This window comes from Culex quinquefasciatus, chromosome 3 (genome assembly GCF_015732765.1).
Source record: "Culex quinquefasciatus strain JHB chromosome 3, VPISU_Cqui_1.0_pri_paternal, whole genome shotgun sequence".
In the NCBI taxonomy this organism is placed as follows: domain Eukaryota; kingdom Metazoa; phylum Arthropoda; class Insecta; order Diptera; family Culicidae; genus Culex; species Culex quinquefasciatus.
Genome location: NC_051863.1, coordinates 140658468 through 140677993, shown reverse-complemented (window position 1 = coordinate 140677993; position 19526 = coordinate 140658468). Strand labels below are relative to the sequence as shown.

The following is a 19526-nucleotide window of genomic DNA, read 5'->3' as shown; positions in this document are numbered from 1 at the left end:
ACGTTTTCAAAATTTATTTGCGAATAGATTTGGTGACAACCATTGCGGCGCGAATCTTTTTTCGAAGTTTCGGTGAACTCGACGAAGCTTTTCCATCCCCTCCTAGGGCAATTCCTTCATCGACATCGTCTGCCTCGGTTTTGATGTCCATTTTCTGCAATTGAAAGTTGCATGGTGCTGAAAGGTCTCATTGCGTCTCAATTAATTGTTTAACGGTGCACACCAATCAGAGCAAATTACGGGAATTATCTGTATAGTTTTTTATTCATCCGCTGAAGTTGTCTACAAAATAATTTACAATAAAGTTGGACTATTTTTACAATCAGATTGTTGCATGATTGAGTCCGTAAGTTTGGCAATTTTGTAAACAGAAGAGAATAACTTTTTTGGTTGCTCTGCACCGTTAAACTTTACACGCATATATTCGGATATTAAAAATATCTAGAAACCGACTCGAAATATCGCAATAACGGTATTTATTGTTGGTAAGGTAATTGAAAGACCTTTCCGATAAAAACAAAATTTTGGTAATTTGGCAACCCTGTCTAAAGTTATTACCAATTAATATTTATGTTTTTTTCAAGTCTGAACGCACTAATCAGTATGAAAACGATCGTTAGTAAGTTAATCGTGAAACATTCCTCACGAATCTGAACGTTGACAATCTGGCAACCCTGTTTAAAGTTATTGCCACCTGAGTGTTATTTACTTATTTTTTGAAGCCGAATCACACAAATTCATTTAAAAATTATATCCGAAACCGTCATCCCACCAATATTCACTTAGGTGATCGAAAATCTAGTTAACGCTAGAAAAATCAAGATCTGGCAACCCTGTCTCAATTTATGACCACTTAAGCGACATTTATGTACTTAAGCTGGATCTCACTTATCTGTATGTAAACTATGGGAACCATCATCCGACCCTTCATAGGATAGATATTTTAAGAATATCGTAAAATCGCATATTTTAGTTTGATTTTACGATATTCTGCAAATTTTGAGAACATGAGAAAACATTAATCAAAAATAATTCTGTGAGTAAAAAAACGAGAATTGACCGAACTTGCAAGCGATTTAAATTGCAGTTTATACGCGCAAATAACAGTCCAAAAGGGCGTAGCTCCAAAACATAGCATTGTGCATAACACAAAATTAGATTCCAGATTCGGATTCAGTGGCCAAAATTACTTTATGAAAGCATACCCTAACCTTTAAGACATATGCTTGCAACGTCGTATAATTAGTAGGCCTGGGTTCTGAATTCTGAGAAATTTTGAAAATTGGCACTTTTTTCTCACTAAAACTCAAATATCTCGGCACTGGAGTGTCGAAATTGCATTTTCTCAGAGGGAAAAATGTTCGCCGTGAAATTTCCTACAAGCTGCATGCAGTTTTGTTTTGCTGGGAAAAATGGGCTACCCTAAATTAAATGAACATTTCTGAAAAAAGTCTCGAAAAATGCGATTTTTTCGACATAAATCAGCTTGGGAGACGCCAAAAACTTAAATTTTGGTCTAATATTGATAGTGCATCTTAATCTATGGACAAAAACCTATAGTTTAAGCAAAATACATATACACTAGATTGAAACAGTTTTTGTATTGATTCCAAGCGGTTTTAGAAGATTCGTTCAAAAAAGTGACTTTTTCAGTAAAAAGTCTAAGAAAACATTGTTCCTAACATCATAATCTATCATTTAAGAAGTGAGCACCAGTAATTCCTCGATATGATCTCAAAATGGGACAGGCTAATGAAGATTGATGATTTTTGAATAGTACATAAAATGCATGGGATTTTCATGTTATTTTGTCGATTAGCGATTAATTTACCTGCACTATGAGCCTCAACATCTGACTTTGGTTGTCTAAAGCGTTTCCGATTTCACGAAGCTTACGTTTTTGTTTACCCAACTCCATCATGATAAAATCATCGTTGTTGTCCAGCATCGAATCAGCTTCACCTAAATTTCGCAAATCAAGACATTCGAACTTCTTTTATCTTAAAAAACATCCTTACCACCCTCCGCAAACGGATTCCCGAACCACTTCTTCAGCACCACGTCCAGAAAGCCCAGCTTTGCCTTGTGCTCGTTGGGGTACTCAACGACCTCCATCCGGTCCACCTTGTCCAGCACGATTCGGGGCAGTTTCAGCTCCAGCTCGGTGTGCAGCTGAACTTGCATGGCCAGCCGCTTCAGCTGGGCGTTCCGACGCACCGATTCGATGTCTCCGACGGCCAAACCGATGAGCAGGTTCATCAGCAGAATCGGCATCAGCACCATGAAGAGGCCTGGAATGTTGTGTTCATTTTGGATGAAACTGATTCAAAGTCAAAGTTGGCAAGATTTTTACACAGCGCAATGAAAGCCGGTATGGGAAAGGGAAGGTTAGAGTTGTAGTAGGGTTGGACGTATGTGCCTAGGAAGTCCATCTCGCCCAGCATCATAGAGAAGGTACGCATCAGAGACATCGGGATCGACGAAAACGATTGGTGGTTCGCTTGGTGGTCCTGAATCTAACAAAAATAGGAAACGTATGGTTTAACCTTCTCATGGACTCACATAGAAAAACAAATACTATTAAATGAAAGATGCGATTTTTTTAAACTCTCTCGCATATTTGCCTGCTTTTGAAAAATGTCCACAGTTTTACCAGTTTATTACCTTCGACAGTAGAATATAAAAAGCAAGACCAAACGCAATAATCAGAATCGAAAAGACTGCCAGCACCTTCACGAGCGTCTGAAGTATTTCCAGGAACATCACAACGTAAAGACCAACCTGTGCGGAACAAATGCATGGATAAATCATCTCTTCTATCAACTGGAACCAAAGTTGATTTATCGAAGCAGAAAGTAGTTTTCAATTTATTTAAATTCACACCAACCTGGTCGAATCTTTGCAAAAACAGGAGCAAGTTGAACCACGACAGAAAAACCGTCACCGAAGCGGATGAAAAGTTTTCGCTAACGCAGCGGCCCTCGACAAATATTGGCCACACCATGGCGATGGCCGAGAAGTACAGCACCCACGAAATCAGGTTGATGGGCTCGATTAGGTAGTTCCATTTTTGCTGGTACACCTGGACAAGCTCGCGCAGAGCGTTACAGACGATGTAGGCAATGACCCCCAATCCCGACGCAAGGGTTGTGGTCGTAATGACCATTTGACCCTCGATGGTCACCAGCAGGTGGGTAGCATTCTGGCCAATATTGTAACCGTTACCGTAACGTCCTGCCAGTAAGTCGTGCCCGGCTGCTGTCGGTTCGCGGTCGGGTGAAGATTCCTAGTGAGTAGAATTTATAATGAAGTTATAAGTCTGGCCAGCACACGTGACCCAACTAACGCAGCAGCATGGGGGTGTTAACTAGTTCACTTGTGTGACCTTCGTTGTGACACACTCGACCCTTAATGGACTTACATTGACGGTAGGATGCGCCTCCATGGCATCATTGTGCATCAACTGGGACGCAAAGACGGTTACGAAAAGCAGGAAAATGCTGTAGATCAAAAGATGGGCCACGTGGAAATACTTTCCATACGAGTTCCACTTCATCTGCAGGTACTTTTGGCTCAGGGGGTGGGCCAGCAGTTCGACGCGACCGTGCGTGACCATTGCCTGAAATGAGTCACGCATAAATCAGTTCAAATTTACGAAATCTGAAGTTAAAATTCAAAAGTAGGTAACTCACATTTGCCACATATAATGGAGGTGGGCGCCACTTTGGGTTATTTTCCGTCTTTCTAATTTCTTCCACCTCTTCCTGTGAGTTTTGATATGCATGAAAAGAATATTTTATCTGAAAACGCGTATTGAAAATTCTGTATTATTATTTACTAAAATGATTTATGTTGTTATGGGACCATCCACAAACTACGGGGACACTTTTTTGGAAATCTCAACATTCCCTCCCATCGTGGACAATTTCCATACAAATAAAATCTTTTTTGTATGGAGCGAGAACATTCTCAATCCCCCCCCCCCTAAGGTGTCCACGTGATTTATGGATGGTCCCTATTTATCAGAACAGCAAAAACAACAACAAATACGATCAATAAAGAGCAATTCTCTACGAAATCGGTCTTTTTTTAATTTTAATTTTTGTATTTTTTAATCCAGCTGAAACTTTTTTGGCGCCTTTGGTATGCTCAAAGAAGCCATTTTACATCATTAGTTTGTCCAAAGAATTTTCCATACAAATTTGGCAGCTGGCCATAAAAAAATGATGTATGGGTCATTCCACCTGAAGTGTGCAAGAAAAAATGCAAATTTGAAAATTACCATCTCCGATTCTGCTCAAATTTGGCAGAGCTGTTGAGACTATCAAAACATGCAAAAATCCTGAATTTCATCCAAATCGGACCACCCCCTCCATTTTTGTACCCTCCCAAAAAATCGACTTTTTGGCGATTTTTGAGCGAAACCCCTATCTTCAAACGACGATAACTCAGGAACCACAAATCTTAGAGGGTCGGTCTTAAACTCAATTTTGAAGGAAATTGGACATAGAATTCATTTCCGTGATCAAAATTTAGATTAAAATATGTTTTCTACCTGTATTGCGCAATTGAAAACTTTAAATGGCCGTATCTCAAAACAGCCCTATTTATTTTTTAAATTTGACCTCACCATCGTATTCCCCGTCCGATTTTACATAAGAATCACTTATCGACAGAAAGGAATATTTTTCGTTCCAGAGATATCGAATTTTAAAGTTTTTAGTTTTTGAGATTACCTACATTAGCTTTATTCGCCGCATATGCTAGAAGCACTCAGAAGCGCTGTTCAATAACTGCTACCTGGTTATTTATTGAATTAAGATTTCATCCCAAATAATCATTAGCAAATTAGGCAAAAATGTAATGTGCAGAGCTAGCAGGAAATTGTAATTGATCTTGTAACTTAAGAAAAAGTGTACGATACATTATCGTGTTAAAAATTATGAATTAACATGAATAAAACTCTCTTGAAGCATTAAGGAGGAGGATTTCTGGAAAGTATAAAACTGGAAAAAGGTAAGAAAATCACAACGATTAATCTGATTTATTATCTAGTTGTGTTATTATTCAGTTGTGTTCATTTCGACACAGTCCGAACAATAATCTTTTTTTTGTTTGTCAATCATTTCGAAATCTTGGAAGACGATACAGCTGCTATCCACATGTATCAGAAGTATATGGTATTGCTTTTGAAATTAAATGTACCAGAATTGAAAAAAAAAATCATCAATTATTCTGGTGAAACACAATATAAAAATCGGTTTAATATGATCAATCTTTCAAACCCTAAGGCATAATTTGGGGTTTTTGCTGAATGCCACTATTTCGCTACCGCACATGGCAAAAGATCTAGAACCCATGAGAATTATTTCATCTACTACAGCCAGCTCTACATTTGTTCTCGTTTCAAATAAAAGAAGAAATAAAGGAAATAATTTGAGAAAGTGAGAAGAAATAAGGAATCAGGAAAAATATGAAAATAATAGAATAATGATAAATTTTCGAAAATTATATTGTAAAAACTCTGTAGCATTTGCAAATAAATATTAAAAGTTCAAATTTTACTTAATATGGTTCAATGACACTGAGATCAGGGAAAATAGTGCATTAAAAATTACCCAATAAATATTCCTTAAACAAAAAATAGATTGTTCAAGGTATTGATTATCTCAAAATCGTATAAAATTATAAAAATAATTCATCTTACAGAACACCAGGTAGTTATTATTGAACAACATGACTGAGTGCTTCTAGCAGATGCGGCGAGTGTAGCTAATATAGGTAATTTCAAATACTTAAAACTTTAAAATTCGATATCTCTGGAACGAAAAATATTCCTTTCTGTCGATAAGTGATTCTTATGTAAAATCGGACGGGGAATACGATGGTGAGGTCAAATTTAAAAAATAAATAGGGCTGTTTTGAGATACGGCCATTTAAAGTTTTCAATTGTGCAATACAGGTAGAAAACATATTTTAATCTAAATTTTGATCACGGAAATGGATTCTACGTCCAATTTCCTTAAAAATTGAGTCTAAGACCGACCCTCTAAGATTTGTGGTTCCTGAGTTATCGTCGTTTGAAGATAGGGGTTTCGCTCAAAAATCGCCAAAAAGTCGATTTTTTGGGAGGGTACAAAAATGGAGGGGGTGGTCCGATTTGAATGAAATTCGGGATTTTTGCATGTTTTGATAGTCTCAACAGCTCTGCCAAATTTGAGCAGAATCGGAGATGGTAATTTTCGAATGCTGTTCCGCTTCAGGTGGAATGACCCGTATGAAAATTCAAAAATCTGTATCTTTTGAAGGATTTTTTTAAACGATTAGGTGTTTTCGGCAAAGTTGTAGGATAAGGACTACACTGAAAACAATTTATTCACGGTGAAAAAAATTTGGTGATTTTTAATTCAAGTTTTCGTTACTAAAGCTTGATTTTGTTTTTGATATGTCATCAAACGCCAACATTCGTGAAATTTTCCGATCTTTTCGAAAACAATATTTTCAAATCAAGAAATCAAGACTAACATTTCAAAAGGGCTTAATATTAAATGTTTGACCCTTTTGAATTGTTAGTCTTGATTTTTAAATTTTGAAAATATTGTTTTCGAAAAGATCGGAAAATTCACGAATAATTTATATTTTAACATTGCAAATCGGACCATTAGTTGCTGAGATATTGACGTTAGAAAATGGTGGGTAGTTTGGGTGAGACTTAGAAAACATCAATTTTCCTGTTTTTAAATGTTTGCGTGGCAATATCTCAGCAACAAAGGGTCGTATCAACAAAGTTCAAAAAAGCAAAATATAGAGAATTTTCACAGCTCTTCAAAAATATTTTTTTCAAAGGTGTGCAAACATGTGAACTTATTTTAAACAATGAAAAACTGCGACTATTTTCAAAAAAGTTGCCTAAATAAATATTTTGTTTTTTTGAAAAAAAAATCAGTATTGATTTTAAAGTTCATAACTCGGTCAAAGATTTTTTGCACAGCCTGGAAATTTCTAAATAGTTGGCATTTAATGTCCCCTAAAACATAAAAAATGTGTTTTTTTTTGCAAATCAAGTTTTAGTGACAAAAAGTTATATTAAAAATCACAAATTTTTTACCGTGTATCATTTTTTCAGTGTAGACCGTATCCATACCTACAACTTTGCCGAAGACACCAAATCAATCATAAAATTCCTTCAAAAAATACAGATTATTTACTTTTCATACATCATTTATGTATGGTCAGCTGCCAAATTTGTATGGAAAATTATATAGACAAACTAATGATGCAAAATGGCTTCTTTTTGCATACCGAAGGCAAAAAAAAAAATTCAGTCGGATTAAAAATGCAAAAGAAAATCGAGTGACCGAAATCTGAGAGAATTGCTCTAAAGAGAACAACAAAAATTTAATGAAATGAAGATTTTTGTTGAATTCCAATTTTTTACAAAGACGTGACTTAAAAATTAGTATATCTACATATAAATTTTCAATAGCAAATGTCAAAACTCACATAAAAGTTCATCGAATCCTTCTTGCACTCCGCCCGCGTAATGCAATTATTCTGAACGGCCTCGAAGACCTGCGGCATGGTGGCAATCAACGCAAGCGTAACGCTCGGATTCTTATCCGACTTGAGGGCCATTATTTCCGTGGCCCTCTTCTCGTGGGTGACCATCGCGAGGGCTACCCCCGAATATTTAAAGTAAATCGCATAATCTATCGCACTCATGTCCGAATAGTTGTGCTGCAGTTTACAGCCCAGATTGAGCAGCAGTAGTACGGCACTCTGCTTGTTCTCCATGGTCGCGAGATGAAGTGCCGTGTTCTGGAAACAATTCAATGATGTTGAATATTTTTTTGATGTTTGAAAAACTTACTCCATCTTTATCAACTTGATCCAGCAGATGAGAATGAACAGAATGTAGTAACTCTATGGTTTGCGTGTAACCGGACATTGCAGCCAAGTGAAGTGGGTTGCGACCCTTATGGTCTCTGTGAAGCAAGGCACCTCGATTAAGCAAAAATTGAACAATCTTCGTATGTCCCTCCTTGGACGCAATATGTAGTGGAGTTAATCCTTCACCGTCTCCCTCGTTGATGATGAAAATTCCCTTTTCAGAGTCAAGCAGCTGCCGAAGTGAATTGATGTGTCCATAGCGAGCGGCAAAGTGCAGAGGACTCTCGTTGTACTTATTCTTCACGTTGATAGAAGCGCCAAGTCTGATCAAATTTTGCAACGATTGAATGTGTCCATCTCGGCTGGCATAGTGCAGCGGAGAACATCCCGTGTTATCTTTGGCGTTCAAAAGTTGTAGAAAGTAAAACTCCGACGGTGTACCGGACACTTCTTGGGCGAATTCATCCAGATGACCTCCGTTCGTAATGACCAAGTGGATAACATTTCTACAATTAGCATCCTTCAAACTTATGTTGGCTCCCAGCCGGATCAAGACCATGACGGTGCGCCAACCTCCCCGGGAAGCGGCTAGCAACAGCGGGGAGCGGTTTTCCTGGTCCAGAGCATTTAGTTCCGCTCCCTCCTGGATTAGGTACTCGACCAAATCAGGACGATCGAAAATTGCGGCACAGTGCAGAGGTGTCATCTTTTGGATGTCAGTTCGATGAAGGCTGTGCTTCTTTTCAGATGGTTGCATTTCGAACATGAGCTTCACGATATCAATAGAACCCTGTATAATGAATAGAAAAAAATAAGGTTTAGAATCTTTTAGATCAAATTTGAATTTTATCAAAACTTCAATATTTGAGACATGCTTAAGACTCTTAATAGGATCAAAAAGGGACATCTAACCTTCTGTTCCTCTTAAATACAAAAGAATAATACCTGCGCAGCGGCCAGATGCACCGGCGTGGACAGATCATGCTGCGGGGTGGAGATTTTCGCCCCCGACTTCAGACACAGCTCAACCGCTTGGATATCACCCCCGTGGACAGCCGAGTGCAGAGGCACATTTCCTTCGGAATCATGCATGGAAATCATTTCCTCGCGAGTACAACCGTTGGATTCACCCCACTGGAAGAATACTTCCATCGTTTTGGAGCTGGCATTTTTCGCAGCCTCGTGTATTGGATAGTATCCGTTGTTGCATGGCTTCTGTGGAGAAGCTCCAAATTCTGAAGTCTTAAAATATAGAATTGAAAATTTGTGATATCTACATGCTCACAACAACTTACCAAAACCCTTGCACATTCTTCGTGATCAAAAATTGCCGCTATATGTAAAGCAGTTCGACCGTACTCACCACCCTGCTGAATATCGAACAGATCTCGAAATTTTCCCATAAGCTGCAAACTTTTAACCTTGTTCAGCTCGGTAGCCAAATGCACTGGAGCTTGCTTCTTTTCGTTCAAAATGTTTGTGGCAACGGGACTGAGTAGCAAAAAAAAACAAAAATCCAAAAAATTCCAATTAAAATATCATAACTCCACACCTCAAGCATTCTACGTACATGTTCAGTAAAAATTCCACCGCATCCAGCGCTTCGCTTTCCACGGCCACGTGTAGCGGCGTGTTGCCGGCGAGGTCCTGCAGGTGGAAGTCTCCACCGTGCGCTTGAATAAACTCCAGAATGTTGATACGATTTTTCAGCGCGGCCTGGTGCATGACGGTGCGACCGCGGTGATCCTGCAACGCCAGCCGCTCGTTATCGGCCTCGTACAGGCGTTTGAACTCGTCCATGTTGCCGAACTCGGCCATCTGATGAGGGGGGAGAATAGATTAATTGATAATTTAAAAAACGGTCCTACTTAAATCAATTTTGGAGAAAAAAAAACCATATCGATTTTTCGATAGGGCGATTGTCCACGCTCAATACAAAAAAGATTTATTTTGTATGGCAATTGTCCAAGAAGGGGAAGGCGAGAGCTCTGGAATTTCAAAAAAGTGTCCAAAATGCTCATAAATAGATGGTTTCCCTTAAAAGTTATATAACAAATACTATTACAGAAATCAAAAAAGGTGCAAAAAAAGTTTGTACACCTTTCGAAAAATTAACATAAATAATGTTATTTGTTGACAAATCACCATAAATCCAGTCTCCCAACTCCAAATAAGCATCCTTGATTGATTAAAAAAATAATTTGGATTGAATATAAAGTTTACTAAATGCTTAGTATAAAAGTTTATATAACTCTGGACATTCTATATAAAACTTATCTAAACTAGATTTTGCAAACTTTTAATTAATCTAAATGTCAATATATTACCATAGAATTGCTAAATAAACATTTTGGAGTGGGTATAACACCGTTTTGGGGGTCTTTGTATCGATAGAATAGATTTTTCGTTGGAATTTCGTACCAAACTGGAATTACGTCGTCGGAAAATCCGCCGGCATCCGAACCGGTCCATAATTCACAAGTCAACCTATGTGGCATCGGAAAGGGCATAAAATTTCCGATCTTTTGATACCCATAGATCTAGGTTTTCTATAAAATCGACGTTTTTAAATACCTAGGCAAAAACGTTGCTATGGTTTCGTTTGAGAAATCTGCCAAAAATGTATGGCTTTCGTAATTTTTGTTCTCGTGGATCAAACATACTTTTTGCCCAGGTATTTAAAATCGTGGGTTGTCAAACTTTAAATTGTATACATGTTTCATCACAAAATGTGCATAGTGCCCAAGGAATACTTTTTTCACATACTGTATTTTGCATCATTAGTATTTTCATACAAGTCTCTATAAAATTTTGGGGGTTGGTTATACAAAATAAATATTCAGTAGGAATGAAATTCAGTATCTTGAAAAGGGATTGGTGTCTTTTTTTGTCAACTTACAACTTGGTTATAATTCGTACTCTTTGACAAAAAATAATACAAAAAAAATGATTTCTTCATTTAACTTTTTATTAGTAACAGTTAAATTCACAAAATACGTATTTTAGCTTTCAAAATTTGTTCGAAATTTCGAAAAGTTTTGGGGACTGAAAAGACATCTTCTGAGCCATAGTGCGTGATGGGGCAAAATCTGGTTTAGGAGATATGACTTTTTGAAAAATCGTGTTTTTTTGGAAGATATCAAGAAATCCTGTTTCAACGAAAAATCTAGTTTGCAATAGAAAAATTCTTTACATTTTTATATATTGTACGGTTTTCGAGTTATAGCATCTTTAGGTATATATTTTCGATTTCTTTTCTTTTTTTGCATTGGACATTTTTTTCTTGAAAGAAAATATCCCTGAAAAAAGATGTTTAAAAAGCTGAGAAAATTTCCTAAAATTGACTTTGTAGAACGTTGAAAATCGGGCAATTAGTTTCTTAGATTCAGACTCACAAAGAATTAGAATCAATGAAAATGTTTTTTTTTTTATTTGTCACCTAATTAGGCTGTAATTTTTAACTGACTATATCTCGAAAACTATTGGTCGGGACCATTTTTTACAACTCCATCATAGCCAGTAATACTCAAATTACTAAACAAAAAATATGAGTATAATTTAGTTGTCACTTTTAATCCAATATTGAGCAATATCGGAGCATCATTTTATTTCTGAATCACACCAACAACATATTTCATGAAATTTTTAGATATTATCACAAAAATATTTTATTATTAAAGAGATTGAAGTTTAAAAGTATGAACAGGCTATGGCTTTGTGAAATATTTTTTTTTTCTAGTTAAATTCTTTGGTGGCTATTCGGTTGGACCAAATTTACTTGAGAAATATTTTTTTAAATAAATTTTATTTGTGTTGTCCTTAAAGAAATAACGAACAATATTTTAGTTTCTGTGATTAATATTTTTTAGATTTTCAGGATTTAAAATAGAAATGTTCAATATTAAAATCGCACATTAGATTTATTTTCAGACATTGAAAATATACTAATTTTTCTCTAATAAGGTCCTAAACCCCTTTGTAAATCGTTTTGTACAACAGTAAAAAACACGATTAAAAGAATTTTATTGCAAAAAAATAAATTGACAAGACAAAATTTTTTCGATGGATTTGGTCCCCTTTGAACGAGCTGTCAAGTAGGGCCGCGAATAGAGGGTGACGAACGGGAATCAACCATTTTTGTACCTCTCGATTCCCGGGAAATTTTATGCTTTTAAATATCGAACGAAATTATTTAAATTGATCAGAAAATTATTTGGAAAATTCTAAATTGTTTAGAACATCGGATGTTCAATATTGAAAAAGATTGAAAAAACCTATTCTTCTCCTATCTTCTCATTTAGAAAGTTTAATTTTTAATTCCAATAATTATAATTGAGAGAAGCAATAACCAAAATTTACCTTAAAGCAGTTACACCCCACACACTAAAAAATAGCTAATATTACATTTAACGTAATTGCCACTTTGATGTAATAAATTATCGTGTAAATAAGATTTTGATGTAATTTTATGTTTGTTATGACGTAAGTGAACAACTTTTACACCAGCATTCATAAGCAAAACCTTTACATCGTGCGAACATGAATAACACATAAGTTTTAACCTAATTTTACACTAAATTTGATGCACATAATTGGAGCGTGTTATAAGATGTAATTTTACATCTAATTAAACAGAATTACACGCCCTCTCTTCGATACACGAATGACAGATGTGTCGAGCAAACAAATGTCAGCCATGTTTACAATCGTGAAAGTTGTTCAGACTGGAATTTTTCTCTTCGAATATTTCCGATATTTTGTCGAAAGCTGTTTTTAATAATTAAAGAGGACTTTAATTAGACGTGAGCAATGGTAAATATGAGGTTTTTCCGTATAAACCAGATCAGTTTAAGGTTTTTTGATTTCGCTTTACAGGCGGAACTTCGACTCTTGAAACCTGTTCCGGAAAGGCAGCTGGCCAGGAACTGAACGACGTTCTCAACAGCAATGACCAATGCCATTCCGTAGTAATTTGCAGCGATTTAAATGGGAATATAGTTTCGGAAGAAGGAAAAGTTCGTGGAGTGGACCGAATCGTATGAAAGTTAGGAAGTTCTTTGGAACCGCGTGTTCCTTTCAGCTAAGCCAGTTTTACGCCTTCTGCAGTACGGTACAAATGGTTTGCCGGATGATCGTCAGTAAGGGTTACGGAGCAAGATCTGTTGGAAAATCGCATCGAAAATACATGTTGGCTTCAAATTTATAAGGGAAATCAAAAAACAAAATGTATTTAGTGCTAAGGAAAAATAAATAAAAATAAAAGTGTAATGAGGGCAATAAAACAATCACAAATGATTTCAAAATTGTTTTCGTTCGTCCAGTTAGAATTGGCCAATTCCAATAAGAATATTTTCCCACAGCGTTGCGTTTAGTGTAATATTACCCGACCACGAATGATTTTTTAGATCGTGTAAATTTACAATTTGACGTAACTTTACGTCTAATTAGACGCTCCAGTTATGTGCATCTTTTTTAACGGAAAATTACACGATTTTTTCGTAGTGTGCAGAAATAAAATCTATTTTTTTTTTTAAATAGTTTATTCATTATTTTTAAGAGGGAAAAACTTTTTCAAAATGGGTTCAATTTCCATATCCTCTCTCGAGCATTGCCATCCTCAGAATCTGTTTTTAAGTCCCTAAGTTAATTCCGCTGAATCACGGTAATTTCCTTTTTTGATGTCGATAAGTCACTTTGTGTTTCACTTTGTAAATATATAAATATTTCTTCAATTAATATTTTCAGTGTGTGTGTGTGGTCCAATCCAATACCCGCTAACCGGTAGCGAAATTATGGGAAAACATAATTTGTATCAGACTGTGTATATTAGGGTGGGTACGTTTTTCAAAAAGTTCTCGGATCAAGTTTAAGTATGGTTCCCCTTGTAGGGCATGCCTATAGGGACTTTCATGCCTAATATCAGCTCATTTGGTTGTAAACTGGCTGCGCGCATCAGGGTTAAAGTTTACATGGGAATTACTATGGGAAATTGGAACTTTTTGTTCAAACGCTCCTACAGGTCTGGGGAAATTACGCGCCAACTTCTGGTATGGTCAGGCCTATGGGGAATGGTCTGGAGAACACTTTTCCCGAAGAGAGCATATGGATTCGTTGTCCCTAGACCTGGCGCATCGGCAAACAATCCGATGTCTCCGGAATCAACGGTTTTCCCTCACAGCAAAAAATGCGATGGTAAAATCGCATCAAAAAGCATGCACATCACCTTTGTGAAAGAAACCACTTAAAATTACATTTATGAATGTAACCTAAAAATCGTGTAATATTACACAAAACCAATTTTGTCCTCTGAGATAGATATCGAATTGGTTATTTTGAATTAGAAATGTCAAATTAAACATAAACAGAATGATTTTTTGTATTTGATTTATTGCACAACGAATAATATATGTAATAAAAGCATTTCAATAAACTTTTCAACGAGTTTCCGGAATTTCTTCGTAATGAGGTCGTTCTTCACCCTTAAACAAACCTTTAAACTTTCGCCAAACGGCCAGCGTCATGTTAATGTTGGCAATTTTTCCAGCAGCATCCTCGATGCGATTTCTCCTCGCGGACAACTTTCATGTTAAATCGATTGTTCCGCGGCTGCGGAATGTCTAGGTCTGAACTCCGCTGCCAGCTCAAAAACCCGGCGTTGTTCCGTCAAGATCGCATCAATTCTGTGAAGGAAAAGGAAAATTAGATGTCCAGCTGCGGATGAATGGTCCCGATGTGACAATGTACGTTTCCTCCTAGAGGACAACTTACCTCTCGAATCGATTGATACGTGGCCGAGGTACGAATGATGGCCCGGGACAAGGTGTTTTCCTCTTCGCGCGCATCTGTCTGTTCTACGCCCGAGGTTCTGGTGACTGTGTGCCCAGGTGTAGACAAGGTGCGATTCCTCTTCGCGGCTAACTTTCATCCGAATGGGTTGTTCCGCTGCCGAGAAATGTCCAAGCCTGATTTCCGCCGCCAGCTCGAACACCCGGAATTCTCTTGAAGATCGAATCAGATCTGTGAAGGAAAATTGAGAGGAAAGTTTGATCTCCAGCTGCAGATGATCGTGACCGGTCCGGTAATGGCAAGGTTCACTTCCTCCTAGAGGTCAACTAAACTCTCGAATTGAATTCCAGCGGCCAAGGTACGGATGATCGTGAACGACCCGGGTGCATTTCCTTTTCGCGTCCAATCGGTTGTTCCTCGACCGAGGAGCGGATGATTGTGACCGGTGCGAGATGCGTTTGCTTCTCGATTTTATGTCAACCGATACGCCTTATAAAAAGACAATTATGTAGCCGGTTGAATGAGTGGAAACAGATCCGGGAATGACCGCGGGTCTAACAGATGGTGCTGGATTCTACCTGTCAGCTCTCTAATGCCGCACACTTCCCAAAAATGAACTCATCTCTAGATTCGGAATCCGGAATTATTCTTTTTCCGAAACACCACCTCTGGACCGTCGTTATAAAGCCACCAATTACCCGGAGATTTCCGTAAGGTTGCATGGCCTGGAAGGAGTTTTAAAGTTTGAGTTTTTTTTTCAAACTGGAGAGGTAGAACGGAAAAAACACTCACCTGCACAGACCTTGCGTTTCAGACAGATTTTCACATAAAATTTGTAAAAAAAATCTTCTGCACTTTTTTTTATTAGCGCGATTTGGTAACTGTTTGAAAATTTTGACAGCTAGATTCCAGCTGCTGATGCAAACAACACGCGTATGCGATATTAATTAAAAATGTGTAAAATATTACACATTTTGGGTGTAAAAGGTGATAGGCAACTTTCTGGAGCTCAGTACTACTAAACTGTGTAATATTACAAAAAAATAACTACACGACCCATCTTTACATGCCAGCGTTTTACCACTTTTTTTGCTGTGCTGAAAAGCATCAAATTTTCCTTAGCATGCTATGAAAGCTTGATGAACACCGCGACGCCATACGTCAGGCAGCTACCACGTGGTTGAAATATTTGCAAAAAAAATACAAATTTGCTATGCTAACACACTACGAAAAAATCGTGTAATTTTCCGTTAAAAAAGATGCACATAACTGGAGCGTCTAATTAGACGTAAAGTTACGTCAAATTGTAAATTTACACGATCTAAAAAATCATTCGTGGTCGGGTAATATTACACTAAACGCAACGCTGTGGGAAAATATTCTTATTGGAATTGGCCAATTCTAACTGGACGAACGAAAACAATTTTGAAATCATTTGTGATTGTTTTATTGCCCCTCATTACACTTTTATTTTTATTTATTTTTCCTTAGCACTAAATACATTTTGTTTTTTGATTTCCCTTATAAATTTGAAGCCAACATGTATTTTCGATGCGATTTTCCAACAGATCTTGCTCCGTAACCCTTACTGACGATCATCCGGCAAACCATTTGTACCGTACTGCAGAAGGCGTAAAACTGGCTTAGCTGAAAGGAACACGCGGTTCCAAAGAACTTCCTAACTTTCATACGATTCGGTCCACTCCACGAACTTTTCCTTCTTCCGAAACTATATTCCCATTTAAATCGCTGCAAATTACTACGGAATGGCATTGGTCATTGCTGTTGAGAACGTCGTTCAGTTCCTGGCCAGCTGCCTTTCCGGAACAGGTTTCAAGAGTCGAAGTTCCGCCTGTAAAGCGAAATCAAAAAACCTTAAACTGATCTGGTTTATACGGAAAACCCTCATATTTACCATTGCTCACGTCTAATTAAAGTCCTCTTTAATTATTAAAAACAGCTTTCGACAAAATATCGGAAATATTCGAAGAGAAAAATTCCAGTCTGAACAACTTTCACGATTGTAAACATGGCTGACATTTGTTTGCTCGACACATCTGTCATTCGTGTATCGAAGAGAGGGCGTGTAATTCTGTTTAATTAGATGTAAAATTACATCTTATAACACGCTCCAATTATGTGCATCAAATTTAGTGTAAAATTAGGTTAAAACTTATGTGTTAGCATAGCAAATTTGTATTTTTTTTCATGTTCGCACGATGTAAAGGTTTTGCTTATGAATGCTGGTGTAAAAGTTGTTCACTTACGTCATAACAAACATAAAATTACATCAAAATCTTATTTACACGATAATTTATTACATCAAAGTGGCAATTACGTTAAATGTAATATTAGCTATTTTTTAGTGTGTAAGATTCTGAATTCGACATAATAATATCAGGATTACTCAAAATGATCAATTTCCAGTTAAAAGAAGGTTTGCAATTAAATATTCCAGCCGTTTCTCACCCACGTGGTTGCTGTCTGACGTATGGCGTCGCGGTGTTCATCAAGCTTTCATAGCATGCTAAGGAAAATTTGATGCTTTAGGAGGAAAAACCATTGATTCCGGAGACATCGGATTGTTTGCCGATGCGCCAGGTCTAGGGACAACGAATCCATATGCTCTCTTCGGGAAAAGTGTTCTCCAGACCATTCCCCATAGTCCTGACCATACTAGAAGTTGGCGCGTGATTTTCCCAGACCTGTAGGAGCGTTTGAACAAAAAGTTCCAATTTCCCATAGTAATTCCCATGTAAACTTTAACCCTGATGCGCGCAGCCAGTTTACAACCAAATGAGCTGATATTTGGCATGAAAGTCCCTATAGGCATGCCCTACAAGGGGAACCATACTAAAACTTGATCCGAGAACTTTTTGAAAAACGTACCCGCCCTAGTGTATATGCCGAATGCTGATACACTGATACAGCTTATCTCAGTCCCGGGTATTAGGTGGTGATAGCCCTCGCGCTGCTTCCAACGGCCCATTTCAGAATGACAGAGCTCCTTGCGGTCCAATTCCGAGGTCGCTTGGCATTGTTCGGCCCCGCCTAAACATAGAAGCAAGCATCTGAAGGAAACTCGATCTATATTTAGACTTCCAATCCCGTCAGGCAAATCAGGGATCAGCGCGTATTTGATATGAGAAAATAACATGTTTCAACACTACGGATCAATTCACTGCTAGAGTGTAAACCTTCTGATGGCCGACTGCTTAGCGTCCCAGACCACCAATCCAAAGGTTCGAATCCCACCTGATTCATTTTAGTTTTTATTCATATTCAAATTCCTGATTCCAAATTTCAAAGGTACCGACCGGGATTTTATCCCTGAACCTTCTGCTTGGGAGACAGAAGCCGTAACCATTAAGCCACGGAGCCGGTTTCTTCAATTAATATTTTCAGTTCAGACCTTAAAAAGGAAAAATAAAACAGGTTTAATTTTTTGTTTGAGTCGTTATTTATCCCGAAACTGGGAAATTATATATTATTCGTAAACATTATAAACTAAAATGTTGAGTCCCAAAAAGCTCAAGAAACAAAAAAAAAAAAACAAAAAATCATAATGAAATATAGTTCCTTAGTTCCTTTATAAAATGAGGATACTTAAATTAACGTTTCAAAGAATAAGTATGAATTGATTGTAAGTAAATAAATTCATGAAAAAAAAAAAACAAATTTATTACTTTTCTTTTTAAATTATTGCCTATATTGGTATAGTAAAAAAAAACTCCCAGGAATTCCCGGGAAATGGCCAAATTCAACTCTCGATTCCCGGGAAATTGAAAATCTCGAGAATCGTCACCCTCTAGCCGCGAAGTTATTTTTTTAAAATTGATTTTAAAATCCATTTTAAATCCTTTGCGGTCGTACAATGGGTCATTGTACTAAGAAAAATAAGCTTTAGAGATTTGAACAATAATATCACAAATTTAAGCTTAATTTTAGAACCTAATTGAATTATTTTGTTATTCCGGAAAAAAATCCTTTAAAAAGTTCTCTAGTTTTGTTTTTAAAATTTATTTGAAAAAAGTTATAAAATATTTTCCGTCGTTTGTCAACGATTTACTCTGGGACATATTTTTTGCGCTCTGTGAGGTATGAAAAATGCCCTCAGCTTCGTCGTCGGACAATTCTGGCAAATTACAGATTGAATATCAATTAATAACTTCAAAAAGTTTTCACAAACATTTAAAACACGGTACCTACCTTGAGAATTTTGAACGGACTTTCCGCAATCAGGCACACTTCCGACACTGTTGATTGTGATATAATGGACTTCAAGTCTTCATTTTCGAGATTCTCTCCGTCCTCCACCTTGCGCGAGTTGAAGATATTTTCTCCGATTTTACGTAACTTTACCAGCAGCCATATCTGCGTAACGTCCAAATAGTTAAAGGAGCAAACTCTTTTGTGATCAAATTTCTAACCCTTACACCGAAATTAATCTTGTTGGGTAACTTTTCATCCCCGTCCGTTGCACAATCACTCGGCACTTGGCCGCCGGTGCTGGCCACGTCCAGCCCGATGACTTTCCCGCTGTGGGGCACCAGCAGTGGTGCTGGCATGGCTGCAGACTTGACTTTGACCGGTTGGTCGTGACCTTTTGGCCATTTTATAGGAGATGCTTGGTATGGTTTTTGCGAGGTTTATTTGAACATAGAACGCGAGCTGGTTGAAACTAAATTATGTTGATTGAAATTTGATTTGCATTATAGTAATTCAGTGAATCAATATTGATACAATGTGAAGTTTCTTCTATTTAAATGTTTTTTTTTTTCAAGCGAATTTCACGCACGTACAATCTATAGGTTGTATGTCACTAATTTGGAAATTTCTCAATATTTTCA

At 37.2% G+C, this 19526-nt stretch overlaps 1 protein-coding gene across 1 annotated transcript; it reads right to left on the bottom strand.

Moving 5' to 3' along the window:
* Nucleotides 1-13: 13 nt before the first annotated feature.
* LOC6033562 (transient receptor potential cation channel subfamily A member 1) lies at nucleotides 14-19244 on the bottom strand. The gene is made up of 15 exons (XM_038261238.1): nucleotides 19113-19244; nucleotides 18886-19050; nucleotides 9461-9708; nucleotides 9186-9381; nucleotides 8836-9132; nucleotides 7871-8680; nucleotides 7504-7818; nucleotides 3693-3800; nucleotides 3422-3619; nucleotides 2888-3286; nucleotides 2665-2781; nucleotides 2354-2516; nucleotides 2022-2291; nucleotides 1832-1962; nucleotides 14-154 (listed from the first exon to the last, which is right to left on the bottom strand). The coding sequence occupies exons 1-15, from the start codon at nucleotides 19242-19244 to the stop codon at nucleotides 14-16; spliced, it is 3690 nt and encodes a 1229-aa protein (XP_038117166.1).
* Between the last annotated feature and the right edge of the window lie 282 nt (nucleotides 19245-19526).